Source organism: Penicillium angulare, assembly GCF_028827245.1.
Source record: "Penicillium angulare strain IBT 27051 chromosome Unknown utg000007l_segment0_segment0, whole genome shotgun sequence".
NCBI lineage: Eukaryota > Fungi > Ascomycota > Eurotiomycetes > Eurotiales > Aspergillaceae > Penicillium > Penicillium angulare.
The window spans coordinates 3,400,845-3,415,854 of NW_026623166.1; the positions used below are offsets into that span (position 1 = coordinate 3,400,845).

General features: G+C 48.1%; 6 protein-coding genes across 6 annotated transcripts; 3 read left to right on the forward strand and 3 right to left on the reverse strand.

Moving 5' to 3' along the window:
* Positions 1 to 393: 393 nt before the first annotated feature.
* N7478_010525 (uncharacterized protein) lies at positions 394 to 1,764 on the forward strand (the record flags this gene model as incomplete). Its single annotated transcript, XM_056926739.1, has 1 exon — positions 394 to 1,764. One exon carries the CDS (start codon positions 394 to 396, stop codon positions 1,762 to 1,764), a length of 1,371 nt encoding a protein of 456 aa, XP_056776109.1.
* Positions 1,765 to 2,090: 326 nt separating this feature from the next.
* Positions 2,091 to 2,627, forward strand: N7478_010526 (uncharacterized protein; the record flags this gene model as incomplete). Its single annotated transcript, XM_056926740.1, has 1 exon — positions 2,091 to 2,627. The coding sequence occupies one exon, from the start codon at positions 2,091 to 2,093 to the stop codon at positions 2,625 to 2,627; it is 537 nt and encodes a 178-aa protein (XP_056776110.1).
* Positions 2,628 to 3,692: 1,065 nt separating this feature from the next.
* N7478_010527 (ankyrin repeat domain-containing protein) lies at positions 3,693 to 4,509 on the reverse strand (the record flags this gene model as incomplete). Its single annotated transcript, XM_056926741.1, has 2 exons — positions 3,693 to 4,249; positions 4,500 to 4,509. 2 exons carry the CDS (start codon positions 4,507 to 4,509, stop codon positions 3,693 to 3,695), a joined length of 567 nt encoding a protein of 188 aa, XP_056776111.1.
* A 1,796-nt stretch (positions 4,510 to 6,305) lies between these two features.
* Positions 6,306 to 7,052, forward strand: N7478_010528 (uncharacterized protein; the record flags this gene model as incomplete). Its single annotated transcript, XM_056926742.1, has 1 exon — positions 6,306 to 7,052. The coding sequence occupies one exon, from the start codon at positions 6,306 to 6,308 to the stop codon at positions 7,050 to 7,052; it is 747 nt and encodes a 248-aa protein (XP_056776112.1).
* Positions 7,053 to 9,990: 2,938 nt separating this feature from the next.
* On the reverse strand, positions 9,991 to 11,307 carry N7478_010529 (uncharacterized protein; the record flags this gene model as incomplete). Its single annotated transcript, XM_056926743.1, has 1 exon — positions 9,991 to 11,307. One exon carries the CDS (start codon positions 11,305 to 11,307, stop codon positions 9,991 to 9,993), a length of 1,317 nt encoding a protein of 438 aa, XP_056776113.1.
* A 964-nt stretch (positions 11,308 to 12,271) lies between these two features.
* Positions 12,272 to 14,029, reverse strand: N7478_010530 (uncharacterized protein; the record flags this gene model as incomplete). The annotated part of the gene is made up of 5 exons (XM_056926744.1): positions 12,272 to 12,282; positions 12,703 to 13,306; positions 13,405 to 13,698; positions 13,743 to 13,866; positions 13,962 to 14,029. 5 exons carry the CDS (start codon positions 14,027 to 14,029, stop codon positions 12,272 to 12,274), a joined length of 1,101 nt encoding a protein of 366 aa, XP_056776114.1.
* Positions 14,030 to 15,010: the final 981 nt, after the last annotated feature.

The following is a 15,010-nucleotide window of genomic DNA, read 5'->3' on the forward strand; positions in this document are numbered from 1 at the left end:
AGATTAGATAAAGCACACCAGGTCCTCCCTGGGTAAGATGTATATCTACGGTCTCCGGATTAAAGATAAAAGTTTTTTGTGGCGACGGATTTTCGCACCTGAATTTCTGTAACTCGGAACCGGGATCGTCGTTGCGGTTTCTGGGGAAGCTATAGGAGGTTCTCAGGACCAGTACCAGTGTCTCCAGGAGCGGCACAAGGGTTCCCGGAGACAAAGGGGCTCCCAGGATTAGCATCAACCTTTCCCAGCCTGGCAAAGACGATTCTGCCATACGAGAAGCCCTGGGCTCGGTCACAGTATGTTCAAGTCGGGGTACTTAAGCGCTATAGCGTGTTATAAAGCTTTGCCACCCCTCCTGTCAACCTACATCAGCTCAAATACTACATATGAAACATGCTGGACAACCTCCCAAATGAACTCTTACTCTGGATCTGCAAGATCCTTGGTAAAACGGACATCTTTTGCTTGATCGCTTGCTGCCGGAGAATGGCAGCAATCTGCACAGAAGCTCTATTTGATTGCCTCCAATACGATGAAATGCCACCCCTTCATCGATCCATACTCGCAAGACGACTAGACGTTGCGCACCTTTTGTCGACTCATTACCACACAAGTCCCAACTCCGAGTACCGTGGGATGAGCACGCTTCTGCTCGCCATTGAGATGAGCTACCCACAAGCAGTTAATCTCATGTTGGAACATCACCCACGGCTGTCCCATATTTGCGACTTTCAAGGTCGAGGGCCGTTGTCAATCGCGGTCGCGAAGGGCAATTTTGCCATCGTTGAACGCCTGTTGCAGTACCCAGCGCTGGATGTCAATGACCGATGCACCGATGGCATGTCCGCTTTGATGTGCGCAGTGGAACACGCCGAGCACGCCATTCTAAACCATCTTCTGACCGATCCCCGCGTGAACGTCAGCATCGAAGATCGCCTGGGGCAGAATGCGCTACATTCCGCAGTTCGAAAAGAGGACCACGTTTCAGTCCAGATCCTAGCCCGAGACCCTCGCTTGGATATCAATTGGTGCGGCACCCACCGGAATACGGCACTACTTCTCGCGGTCAAAACCCTCAAGGGAAGGTCGTCGCGTCGGATAGTAGAAGCCCTACTGCTCAACCCAAAGATTGACATCAATCACCAGGATTCTAGGGGGCGCACGGCGCTGTGGCACGCGGTGGACCAGCGGAATGAAGAGCTAGTGCAGCTGCTCTTGGACCAGGATGGCCTCCGTTTGAATGATGCGGACGATGGAGGTCTTACTCCTCTTGCGCGAGCAGCGGAGCATCAAAGCCCTCGCTTTCTACATATGCTTATGAGGCAGCCGAAAATATGTATCAATGCCATGTCGAGCTCGGTTTCCCCGCTGTGGGCTGCGTGTCGGGCGGGTTCGCTCGGGGCAGTCCAGAACTTGTTGACCCAGAAATCTATTCAGATCAATGAGAAAGCCCCGTCTGGAACGTTACCCCTGCATGTGGCCGTGATCAATCAACACTTGGATATTGTGTCTCTTCTACTCTCGCGGGAAGAGATCGCACTGAATGAGGTTGGGCCCTTGGGCTTCACCGCCCTCATGTTTGCTGCTGCAAGCGGGTATACTGCATGTGTTGAACGGCTGTTACGACACCCGCAGATTGATCTTAAAGTGAAAGATGCGTACTGTTACTGCGCCTTCCGCTTGGCGATACTATATAAACATGTTCGGTCGATTAATCTGTTACGCAGTGCGTTGGTGCGGCAGACAATACGAAAGTTAGGCTGACCATCGGTCTAGCTTTGCCAAGACTGAGGGGGGAGAACTAGAAAATTTTAGTAATTTGCGAGACTGCTATATTCCCCATCCTAGGTTCAGATGACTCAGAAATTGCTAGGTAGCTCAGCTCAGCGATCACGGACGTTAGCCAACAGCCCACTGGAAAGTGCGGTCCGCTCAATCACTGATTTCTCCGGTTCAAGGACACAATACTTGAGTATGTTGCCGTAGCACTGGCTGTCACAAGGCTCCATTGTTCTTTACTATTTGAGCGTGATCGGCCGCGAAACAAGATCCCAAAGCGCCGGATAGGAGCCTCTGTTCTAGCTTCACTAATGGCCCGCCCTCCGTCTACCCTCCGTCTAATGCATCGAGTGTATACAGTCGCTCGCCAGATACACCAATACCACACTCCTCAAGGGCTAACGCCTGTCCCCGCCTGGGACGATCTTCCCGAGATTACACCATTGGACCATCGGATCTTTGTGGCGGGGAGAACGACCATGGCATTAGAGACGACAAAGACACACCTCAGTACAGCAAAGAGCGTGGCACAATCCCCACTAGACCCAATCACTGAGAAGCGCGGCCAGCGTGATCAGCAAGCTCACGAAAATGAGTTCTTCCGCACCTGTTGCGCGAACTTCTGCCATCTAGCGACAGCCGTGGTTGACATCACACAAAAGCTTGCATTGGAAGAACACTTCCATTCCGACCAATTCGTCCCATTCAACGCACGCTTGTGCCGGGCTACATTGGCTCTCTGGGCAGCCTTGGACGCATCAAGGGTGGAGGAGGACAGGGCGGAACGTATTTGGATGCAGGAATTGGATATGCCCACAGTTTCGGAGCCATCTTCCGAGTGGATCTAGGGGAAATTTGGCGTCGTATACGATTGAAGGCCGAGCTGGTCGAGTCTTTGGTATTGGGATCTGAGAGTGTTCAGTGAGATGTGACGGGCGAGGCGACAGCCCGGGCATCCTGTTTCACTCGTGAATTTCCGTTGGAGCGAACGTTGGCAGGGCGGGAGCTCGGCAAACGCGGCGAGAAGTTCTTCAATCTAGCGCTTGTGATGAGTCATAATACTGTATGGATAAAAGTGGCGAATGCGTACATTCGTTTTAGATGATGATGTGAGGGCCAGTTGGGCAGTCAGCTACCCTAATCTGACGACCAGCCTCGACGGTGGCAGTTGGCGGGCCAGGCTTTGTTGATATAAGAAGGCGGTAGCAATCACTTCCGGATGGCGGGCTGACCAATCATGGTGGCTTTTGGGGGTTCAACTTGGCAACTTCAGTTGAACCCCCTGTCAGATTTTCCAAATCCTGGACCTGGAAATATATTATTCTAATTCTTGTATGTGGTCTGTTTACATCGAAATTCCTGATAAGAAAGTACGAATATTCATCCTCGTTCAACTCATTTGCCTAATAAACACAGTTCTGCCCTGTTTATTGGGTTGTAAAATTCCTCAACATTAAGCCATACGAAATATACATCTCAGACTTTAGGCAATCATATTGGAATAACATGTCACGATTTCTAGCAAATGACAAACCTCGATCTCCGAATTTGATCGCGACTGCAGATCTTATAGAGCCTCTGAGGCACTTGGGTATAGATATCCCGCTGTCACGTAGTCTGGTAATCATAAGGTTGGTCAGGTTGGTGAAAGGCGGGCCACGTGGAGACTCCGTCACTCTGCGGTCGGCCCGCGCATGGCCGTGGGACGCGTCGCGCCCGGCATCTTCCCAATAACCTCAAACAGCCGAGGGAATTGGCCTTTCAATATAGCACCATGGCCTTTTCTAGTCTAGTCATATTCCAGGTACTTCCGGCTCTGTGGGTGGACGTGGTATGGTCGGTTCATGCCGTCCCTTTGCAGCTCGGCCTTCGTGTTATGACCTAAGGGGAAAGACCCAAGGCTTCCAGGGCCTTCAATCAAGACAGCTTCCCGCCAGCTGCGCGATCAGCCTCGCGTTCGACGTGAACGTTGCAAACTGCAAGAGCGAGCGGCCCTTTGCGTCGCGCTGGCTCACCATCGATTGTGGATGAGAAACTAACAGCTCAAGGATCGCGTCGCGTCTGGGCTCAAAGCCATCGTACATCTTGGCCGCGAGAAGCAATGCGCTGTCCCCTGCAAAGTTGGACCGATCGACATCGAGAGATGTGTGCTGCAAGAGGACCTGAACTGCATGATGATCGTCGTATATCACCGCCAGATGGAGCGCAGTGTGACCTTGGCCATCTGTGATGTGAACATCGATTCGCAGGTCACCCAAGAGGATCTCCAAGATTTCGTGCTGTTGATACTCTAGAGCCGTGAAGAGCGTGGGCTGGCCCTTCGGTCCGCTGCTGTTGACATCGATGCCGTGCTGAAGGAGTTGAATCACGGCTTGCACATCTCCCCGAGCAATTGCAAAGAACAGTGCATTCTGAATAGACTGTCTGCAGCAATGAGCTGCGGGACGCTCTTCGTATGATGGCGAGGAGCCTGGTAGAACGGGAAGTCAGCACCCGCACTGACACTGGAATAAGATGACCAACCGATGGTATGGAGGTGGTGCGACATCTCCGACATATAGTGAGAGGCTGTTTCGGATGAGGTGATGGAGGCGCCGAACAAACTTGTCGATGGAGGAGCAATGCTCGACCTTGCAGGTCCGACCGAGTATTTATAGAAGCCACTACGATGAGCATATTCTAGCAATGTTCATTCTTCTGGCTGATCCGCTCTGCTTTACCTTTGAGCATGATGGAATTCGATTGGGGTAGAACCGCAGAAAATGAGGCCTGTGGAACAGACAGGCTGTTCCCAGGAACTCTTGTGCTCCCAGGAGTCTCCATGCTCTTTGTGAGGATCTCACGTATCGTTGGATGAGGAGCGTGTCTTCCGAATGAATAATCAATATTATGAAAGGTATAGTCGACTCTAGATACAAGACGTAGCGCGAGGAAGCAAAAGAAAGGTAGCTTCCTCGCGTTCAGGGGAACCCAGATAAGCTATGTGGGTCCACATCCTCCACTTTTCGTATATACCTCATGTCAAGTCTCTGACAATTTCAATCACTCTCATGTTCCCCTCGTTTGTGGTGGCAAATGTACGGAGCTCGTTAAAATCGTGACGGCGAAATTCGTTGAAGGCTATGGTAAGGCGAATAGTCGAATCTCACCACCTCGAAAATTGGCCGCTGTGTATAAGAGAGCCTATAAGAATGATTCTCGGCTTAAGGGTAGAGCCTAGTAAAATATAGATATAGATATTATTATGACTGGTAAATGAACTACGTATAATAAATAAACATCACCGTTGATCACATTTTCCTTACATGTCCAGTACATGTCGAGTGTTCATCCGCGAGTCTAACATCACCATCGATCAACTGTTGAGCTCCAACGGGTTATCCAGATTCCAATATGGTGGGTCTGGCCACGTAGAGGCTGGCAATATCATTCCATCTCACCACTGGTGATCCAAGCCTTTTCTGTCGTCACTCAACGTCTCACCATTTACCTATTATGGCTATGGTGGAGCCTGCGGGTGTTGAAGACCGGCTTGGTGAGCAGTGGGTCTCATTGGCTCAACAGGTCAGTGTCTCCACATATTGTCGACCCGTGGGTACTAAAGCAAGATCTTATTCGGCCAGATTTTACGGGATCATGCCGCCGCTTCAATGGGAATACATGGTCTATCTTAAAAATTCTCATCGAGGTATGTCTGGATATGAAGTATTGTCGCTCATTCTGACTTGTTCATGTTGACGTCCTGGCGGTAATGAAATGAGTCATATGTGGAAACATATATCTCGGTCTTTTTCTGTTTGCAGACATGTCATCATGATTATTCCATGTATGACGAAAATTCAAAATTTTTTTTTTTACGTATAATTGTAAAATATGTATGTATATATTGGAACCAAGATAGTTTTTGATTTCATGGATCATCGTTGGAGACAAGGAACGATTTGCTCTGATGGTGAAGGGGTAGAAATGTTCACCAGCATTCCATTCATCTTACCTCAAAAATCCGTCAATAACGTGCTTATCGAGAATTTACATCGCATTATAGTGCTGCTTACAGGGTGCCAGTTGTTTCGCAGATAACCACTCTGTAGGGTGAGATCATACAATCATTATGACGGAAACGTCACATCAACGGCTGTTAAAGTTTACCAACTTGACCGGATACAATAACCATGGCGTGCGAGTGGAGGTAACTGGACGTTTACTGTTATTCAATATAAACTCCGCTGAGTTACTACACATTTGCTGCAGATAGGCGCAATCAAACCAGTCCTGTAGAGTCACCGCCTTCCAGTTTCCCCCAGTTGGAGGTAACAAGCGGAATCGTCCCATGCGGTGAGTGACACAAGCTAGGCCATTTCGGCGCTAGCGTTCTAATGCGGTATGACAAATGTAGAGATCACCAACCAGCCTTGATGCTTCGTGACCCCGCTCTCCATCACTTGAACCCCTGGAATCCTACTTGAACTCCATTCTGCCTCCCACCTCTGCATGTTTTACTACCAGCCGTAGCCTGCGACTTAAACATGGCTGACGATGCGCCGATTGCTGTGGACTCAAATATCTACCTCAATACTTCACGCGATGATTGGGAGTCGGAGACCACTTCAATCAGCTCCTCCATCTACAACGGTATTATACAGAATGGTAGAAGATACCAGACTTTAAAAAGCGAATACTGCTATCCGTCCGATGAACAGCAGTTCGAGACATATGAGGCTACTCATATTGCAGCTCTGATCGCGGATTCTAGCAGGCCAAACCCGCTTTTTCAGTCTTCTTTTAGCTCATCACCTAAACATATCCTTGATATTGGGACTGGGAAGGGGTCTTGGGCCATTGATGTGGCCGATATGTTTCCTAAAGCAACTGTTCGTGGGGTTGACTTGTTCCCACCCCCGGTATCGTGGGTTCCCCCTAACTGCATTCTCGAGGTGGATGATGTTCTACGTGAATGGACTTGGAGCGAAAAGTTTGATTTGATTCATCTTCGTGTAATGCAGTGTGCATTCACCCCCCGAGAGATAGAGAACTTGCTGACAAAATGCTTCGAAAATTTGGAGCCTGGTGGTTGGATTGAGCATCTCGAGCTTCATCCGAATCTTTACTGTGATGACAATAGTATTCCACTTGAAAGTATCCTTTTTGGCGTGGGGTCTACCTGGGACGCTGCTGCTCATAACTCTGGACGACCCATGAACATAATTACGACTATGCGAGCATCAATCGAGAAGGCGGGCTTCATCGATATTCACGAAACAAATGCTAAATGACCACTTGGGCCATGGGCTAGAGACCGAACTCTAAAGGAACTTGGAGCTGTTAACCTACAGCACTGGCTTACTGGTTTGGAGGGATATGCGATGCATTTGTTCACTAAATACGGCAATCCAGCCCCCTGGGCCAAAGAGGAAGTTCATGTGTACATAGCACAGATTCGAAAGGACCTACTGAACCCTTATTATCACGCCTACCAACGAGCCCGGAGAGTCTGGGGGAGGAAACCATATTTGAACGAAAAAGACAATAGCCAGAAGGGTGAAGAATAAGCGGTCGTTCGGACGTCTCTTTCCCAGATTGAGTGGCAAATCACTTTCCCATATGGACCAGGAAAAGAAAATTAGGATTTGAATTCGGCTTCCGATTGTAATGGGCTATAATAGTAATACCAATGAGCAATCTTCTGTGGCGCAAATCCTTTGTGTTGGGTCGGTATGGGGTGTGTTATAGATCCTCAGACCGCTTTCATCGACTGCTTTGACTATAGCGTGCAAGGACAGAGGACGGCACCATGCATGACTTAGATAATTGAAGATAGTTGAAACATTCTCAGGCGACTGCAGTATCCCAAAGGATATAAAGCTTTGCGCTTCGTGGTCCAGATTCGCGTTTCATGCTCGAATCAGCAGATGCGCAGATTCCTTGTGTTATGTATAAGAGATTCGCAGTCTTCAACTCGTAAGACCTGAACTCGCTGTCTCAAGTGATATATCCTAATACGCAGAAGCAACTTGTCTATTCCGAATATAATCGTGGTGGAAACCCGCTGGTCGGGACGCCCTGGGGAGTGACTGACAAGCACTAGATGAATGTAGTGCGAACTGCATCAAAACTTCGAGAGTTGGGTGCTGGACACATATCAAACCCCGGACGATCCTGATGAATAAATGGCTGGCCAATGAGCTACCTGTACTAGATCAATAGCCTCAATATATTTTGATACATATCATAAAGGCACTAGTCAGTGTCGAGTAATACTGGGGTCTCAACTTCTGTTCTGACACTCGTCAGTCAAACAGATTACAAACAATATCTTGACACAAAGGCTTTATATTGTGGATTACTCGATTGTATAGTTGCCAGAAAGTTGCATAGCACCACAGTAGCAGTGAATAACTCCACGTTGCCCCGGCAGGTACTGATTGATAGCGAAAGGACTACAGCTATTATAATTTTCTCATGCCGGAAACTTTGCAGACCATCTTCACTGCAGTATCTGGTGCTATCTTTTGCATTCTTCACGGAGTGTTTACATCATTGGTCCTGAATAGCGGGATATAGCAAAATCGGAAATGGGTTATACGCTTGTAATGTTGGCTATCTATTGATGCCAGACTATCTGGGCGCAAAGCTTTTAGTTTCTTCTACGCGGTTTACTGAACAGATGGGTATAAAAGAATGTAAAAGAGGTTTGTTAGTATCGTAGCATACTGAATACATAATTTATTTGAGGCATATGCGGGAAGGATTAAGCAAAAGGTACTGACTCTACCACACAAACGGTTCTGGGTCGTCTGTCTATATGACTCTCAAGTCTCTCCGAGTACGACAGAACCAGCACGGATTATGGCGTACCTCATCACTATGTAAACATTGAAAGCAAAATAATTCTTCTATCAAAGCTCAGGCCACGCTGGGCAAATCTCCCAATTCATTATTCAATCCCACAATTAGCAATCAGGACTCATACGCGTTTCCAGCCCCCAATATGATCTCTTATCCCCTCCATGTATAGTGGGGAGACTTGGGGACAGCCTGGCACTTTGAAAATTATTTGCCAGCTTTTACCCTCGCATAACAGATGCAGCACACATATTGGGATCAACGCGCCGGCTTCTGAGATTCTGCCTCCTATACCATACACGCGGGCTGCTCGTAGAACGCGGAACTTCCGTTCACACGCAAAGCAATATTTTGTTTGCACTAATCCCTTCTCGAACACTTGTCTGATTGCTTTCTTGGAGAGGATGGTGGTTCGCCAAGGATGAATCGCGTCGCGCACGTAAAGAACTATTTTCGGAATGTTGATATCCTTGTTATCCAGACTTTTGTAGGTAGTTTTCGGGAGTGTGATGGTAAACTTTGTTTTGTCGTAGACATAACCGGGACGAAGAGACTGGAAAAGGAGGTCTGTGCAGTTTCCGAGATTACCCTGTCGATCATTCGTGACCAGAAGAACATGAGGATGGTGGGAACCTATACATCTCAACGCCCAAATCATGTCTAGATTTGGCGAGATGAGAGCTGGGCTCGCTCCCACTTCGAGCGCTTTCTTGATCCAAGTTTCATTTCGAAAAGTGGCTTGCCGCGGTCTGTCCCCTTGATTTTCTCCGAAGATTGACGAATCCGACTTGTTCTGTGCTGGACGAGGTAGCAAAAGATCCAGCAAAAAGCCAATGATGGCCCGTTGATTCTCACGAGGCATTTTCCGTTTATAAAGGTCATGGGGAGATGGTCGTGGAGATAGAGGAACTGGAAAGGTAGACTGGTGAATGATCTGAATCTTGATCATCTGTTTTCCTGCATGAACATCTTGACGCTCTAACAGGATTTGGTGCCAAAAGCCCTGAATGATCGCAGATACGTACACGATGGCGCAGGAACATGACGTGAATCCAACGTGGTTTTCCTAATATATTCATCGAAAGCGTATTTTTTTGAGAACTCGATTTGTCACGTAATGTAATCTTAGCCTCCCGTCGGTGTGTATAAGTCCTGAGCCATCAATGACGCTGGTGTGACCAATCTGTAAGGGTTTTTAGCTTCCCTTGCAAATGGCCGGGTAAGAGCTTCGTCTCTGGAATGACAAGATGGGTTTATACACACTTGGCATACTTCATACTCTATCAAACAATGACGGTGGCATGCATTATAAGCTGGAACACTTCGTCTTTCAACAAAACACGCGTAAACGAAGGGATAAAGTCTCGATTACCATCCCTTGGCATGATATTCCCATGGCCCAAAGTCGGTGGCGTATTTGGTCCATGAGCCAACATTTGGATGATCTATACCATTAGTCTGGCTGGAAACGTTCGATTCTTTATGATCACCAGGTTGTATTGGGGGTATTTTATGCTGCGAATCCTTTGATTCTGGGCGTTGGAAAGCCTTCATGTCATGGACGGTGCCTCGTCGTTTCAAGCAAGCGTTCATGGTCGGGTCATTTTGCTGACGCTCCCAGAGAAGGTTCCGGCGGTCCGAATTACTCAGCTCGGTAGCAAGCAATTTACGACGGATAGTGCGCGGGGAGTGCAAGCGTGAGGGTGATGGTGATCGTGATGGCTTCACAATGACGGGCTTCGATCGGGGCACGTTAGGGCCATCGATAGTCGAGATTCCTTGGTCATTTTCCAGAGGGAGAGTAGAGATGGACATATTCTTTGCTGATATTGGGCAAGATCCTTTTGGCACAGAACTAGAACGGAAGGCGTTCCCTTGCACTCTTTCTGGATTATTTATCATCATGGTGAGCATCGACTGCCGCGATACCAGATTCGGTAGGGAATCCACTCGTTGGAAAAAGCGCCTGTGTTCGTCATCACTGGATCTGTCGCTTTCAAAGTCCGAGTCCTCCCATTCGATATCATCGTCAGCCTCAGATGCACTCATTGAACCTTCGTTGTCGTTTTCAATGACGTCCTTGTCCCAGCTGCGTTGGTTCTTGGGATGTTGAACCGTGCGCAATGAGTCCTGATCACTGGAGCAGACCATCCTACTCATAACCCTGGCCTCGGGCCTTGCCAATCCAGTATCTGACGCATCATCCTGAGTAGATCGTGCAGTCATGCGTTCTATAAAAGAGCCTCCATCTTCTTCAAAGGATCCGCCCAACGTAAATACCCCCAACCTCTTCTTGGGCGGCGAGGATTTGGGTGGAGTAATTGCCTGTCTGAGAATAGGGCTAAATTGGGATCGGAAAGAAGACGAAACGTGCGATGGAGAGAATCCGCGAACGATGCTAGTCGACTTCCACAATTCAGATCTGCACGAATTGACATCGGAGGGCGAGACGCGGGTGTTGGACGGGGAAACCGACGCAGAGTAATTCTCCTTGCCTTCGGGTATGAAAGTCAACGGTGGCACATTAGCCTCGGGGAGTTGCTGGGTGGGTCTGGGGAATTTAGGGATCTCTCTAGCGACAGAAACAGAGTTAGACCTGAGAGTCTGGGAGCTATGCGGTAGAATCTCTTCAAACCACTCATGGCCTAACCGATCGCTTGGACAATTGATCATTATCATGTTCATTGCGAGGAGCCGGAGAGAATGCTTGGACAAACTGAAAAACAATAATCTTTTGATAAGACAGCCAGCCGCCAGGAGGATGAAGGCTTATGTGATGGGATGGTTTCGCTAACTGAACTTGTATGCTGGATCGAGTGGTAGGCAGGCAATGATCCAGGACAGGACATATATTTCCTAATAATATTGTAAGAGGGAAGGTTGGCGTGGCCGATTATAGTTAATAAACCTTAAGGCGTGGTAATCTTGATAGTGTCCTTACATCACTGTAGAATACTGTATCCTTTGGTCTAGAATCTTACCAAGAGAAGTCGATTCTGACTCAGGAATGGGTAGAGATCTGTTTCGGGTTAGGCTGGTTAATTAACTTTAATAGACATAATCAATATTTCTAGACTGTTTTGTGTGGTTGCGTATCTTGATTGATAAGAATGACGCGATAAGTCTGTGGGATTCCGTGCCCTACCATTGGCTAGATAACAGGATTCTAATATAAAGTTTGTAAATATTGGCCGGGGAAAAAATCCCGAGATTAGATAATGTAGTTGGAGGGGAGCTGATTAGATGAAACGACAGACAAAATCTCCCCCCATACTCTCTAATACTAACGTTAACTCTGTTGAATACCAGAAGGCCATGCCAACGCTAAGCCTAACTTGGCTATAACTACGCCGACGGACATCCGGGGCAGCTAGGCACCCTTCTGGGCACTAATACAATGCCCATAGCCTGTGTTCTAATGATTGCTACGTTGCACGAATACATGCGAGCTAGTGGAAGTTTCTACTAAACTATTAGCTGCGGTGTAACACGTTTGGAAAGCATGTTTACTGCCATGTTTTACTATGGCAGCCAGAATTCTGTTATTCTCGAGTCCTCCATGTATTTAAGATGGCATCTTCTGCCAGATATTCTTGTAGGATACAGGTCTCCGTCCTTGCAATACGACTCACAGATTATTCTTCTTATATTACAGTGCTACTGTTCCATAGTTCTTCTCAGAATTCTACAAACTCAAACGAAAATAGACATACAGGCAGAAGAGGTTTCAATTCATTTCTCGTAACAGGTGGTTGTTGCAGGCAAAGTGGACTATTTTCCTGAGTTGGTGTTTCTGCCCTGGATCACGATTCCAAATCTCGAACTCACAACGGCATGAGTAGAAAGAAAAATGAGAAATAGAAAACACATGGTGCATGGGAACAAATGTACAAGCCATCGGACAAATAATATACGGATACAGGAGCCTTGAGGTAAAATAAGAAACCCCATTTGGGAACCAAAAGGCATGATTAGACAAGATAAGAAAAAGAAAAAGGCATAAGAGGTAGGAAGGATCGGAAGTGCTGGCTAGATCAGAACAGTATGAAGGTCTCTCGATCCTCTGGGATGAGCTGCCACCCAGACTGAGCGCGAATTGGCTGAACTCGTTGAAGTCCGGGTCTAGTTTCTCGTGCGACACCATGACTTCATCGCGTTCCATGGTCGTGGCTACTGCCTCGGCAGTTTCAACGGCTGTTAGGGATAGAGGGGTATCGGGAGTTGGGCAGAAATCTGGGGTGGACTGTGTATCTGCTGAGAGAGTCTCAACTTTAGGTGAGTTGGTAATGAATGGGACCATCTGTGCCAGATGTGTCTTCTGGGTGGAGAGATGTAAATTGGGGTAGGTGCTGTTAGGTTGGGAAGATTCGCGGTAGTGGTCATGACTGTATCCACTGCTTGATCGGGAGATATAGTCAGCCAGTGCAGGTGGCACGATGTGCTGGAAAAGCAACTCTGGAGCGGAAGAGAAACAATGTCTGAACTGCCGCATCTGGATGCTCGTGGCCGTCCCCACTGGCATTTGCGCCTGTTGCATCATTTGATGCTGCCACATAAATACAGCTTGGTTGTCAGTGAAGGCCTGGTTGGAGGTCGAATTTTGCTGTTGCAAACGTGTCCATACGGGGGGTATATGCTGCGTATTCCAGGCTGGTATGGGTGTTTGGGTGACGTAGGCGGGAACCTGTATCGGTGAGATAGCAGTGGTGGCAGCTGCACCTATATGGGGATAGGAAGAAGCATCAGTGCCACCCATACAGGTCAGGTAGGAGGACTGCGTACTCGAGTCGAAAGTGGTCGAGGATGATACAGTAGAACGTAGCTCTCAGTGGCAGCAGCTGTAGCAGTTATAGAGCTAGTTGAAGAGCCCCATTCCATGCCGTGAGGAAACGGAGGCTGCAGGTTGGATAGGTCCAGGTTCATCTTGCGGGAAGAGCCGCCATTGATAGATGTGTGAGAAGTCATCTTCGCGCGTCGACTAGCGATGGAAGAAGAAGAAGCAGAGCCAGTGCTCTTGGTGCGGGCGGCGAAGGCAGCCAATAGATGTCGGTGGAATAGCTCTTCAGTCTGCGTGTTCTGTGCTCGTAGCTCAATTTCTTCATACATGGCTTCGTTTTTACAATCTTCTTGGTAATGTGGAAAGCCTTGCCGGTGCGCTTTCTATGCAGCGTGGAAGTCCGATTGGCGGATTCCAGCCGCGCATCCAAGCTACGGTCTTTTCGTCGCGAAGCAGCACTGAAGGCCCTGGAAGAAACGGCTTAGTTATGGACTATACTATTCTATCTTTGATAATTTGTTTTTCCAACACACACACACAGAGCCAGCAGCAATGTAGTTACCTCTCCTGGTTCTCCTCCCGAGACCGGGGGATAGGAGAGATGTCCTGATCTAAATCTGGCGAGACCATCTCAGATAGATAGAAATAAGTTGAAAGTAGATTAAAATTCAAGTCCAGGTAGAATGAGCCCTATAGATACAATATATGACTAGAGGGAGGCTTAGATGAAGTTGACAAGGAGCAACATTAAATCGTTTTAGCACAGCCTGATTTGATTTTATGTGAGAGGGGGCTGCTGTCACGCTCTGGAGGGCACCCTTGAAGCTTGGAGGGCAGAGCCATGGATGCTGAGGCGATCGCAGTTGGGAAACCGAGAAAAAGTCTCGTTCGGGGATGAACCACGGGTCTGCCAAACAAAATGTGCGGCGAGTCCATTTCGATAGCGCCAAGGGCGCAGATACGAAAAGATTCGCGTCCCTGGGCCGGACTACTATTCGTGCTTTTCGACTACTCGAAATTGTTACGTGGTGTTGTTACCCAAGCATTTGGCCATGAGTGGCCATGAGCGCCCGTAGGTGTTCAAATCTACACTGCAAGTGTGAGGGCTGGCCTAGACTGGCGCTGCAGTTGTGGAGCACAGTTGCTTTTCTCCGATATGCCTCAGCACTACTTTGGAAGCTTTCTAACACGGTCTTTTTACGTCAGGTCATTGACTCATGGTTACGATCGATGCGAGTAGTTTTGGTTTTTCTTGAGTTACACACATACCTGAGATTCTTAGCAGATTTTTTCTTCCCTGTTCGAGGGGCGTTTCAGCAACGGCAATTTGTTCGTCCAATGTCGATCAGCCAGTAAGGATACGGGGGAAGATTGCCCCCCAAAAATGGGCTCACATCGGGGAGGGTTTCACTATTGGTCTATACAGTCTACCGTGCAAAATCGGGAATCATCCGCTGTGCGGAAATCCGACACTGAGAGATACCACGAGCGCTCTTTCGGGACAGGATTATTCAGCATGTATGTGATCCACCGCCTTTCTAAGGGGTCACCACAGGGGACTCGATCTTAGTTCTGTAACCAGACATCACTAAACCATCCTCTCTATTGGAC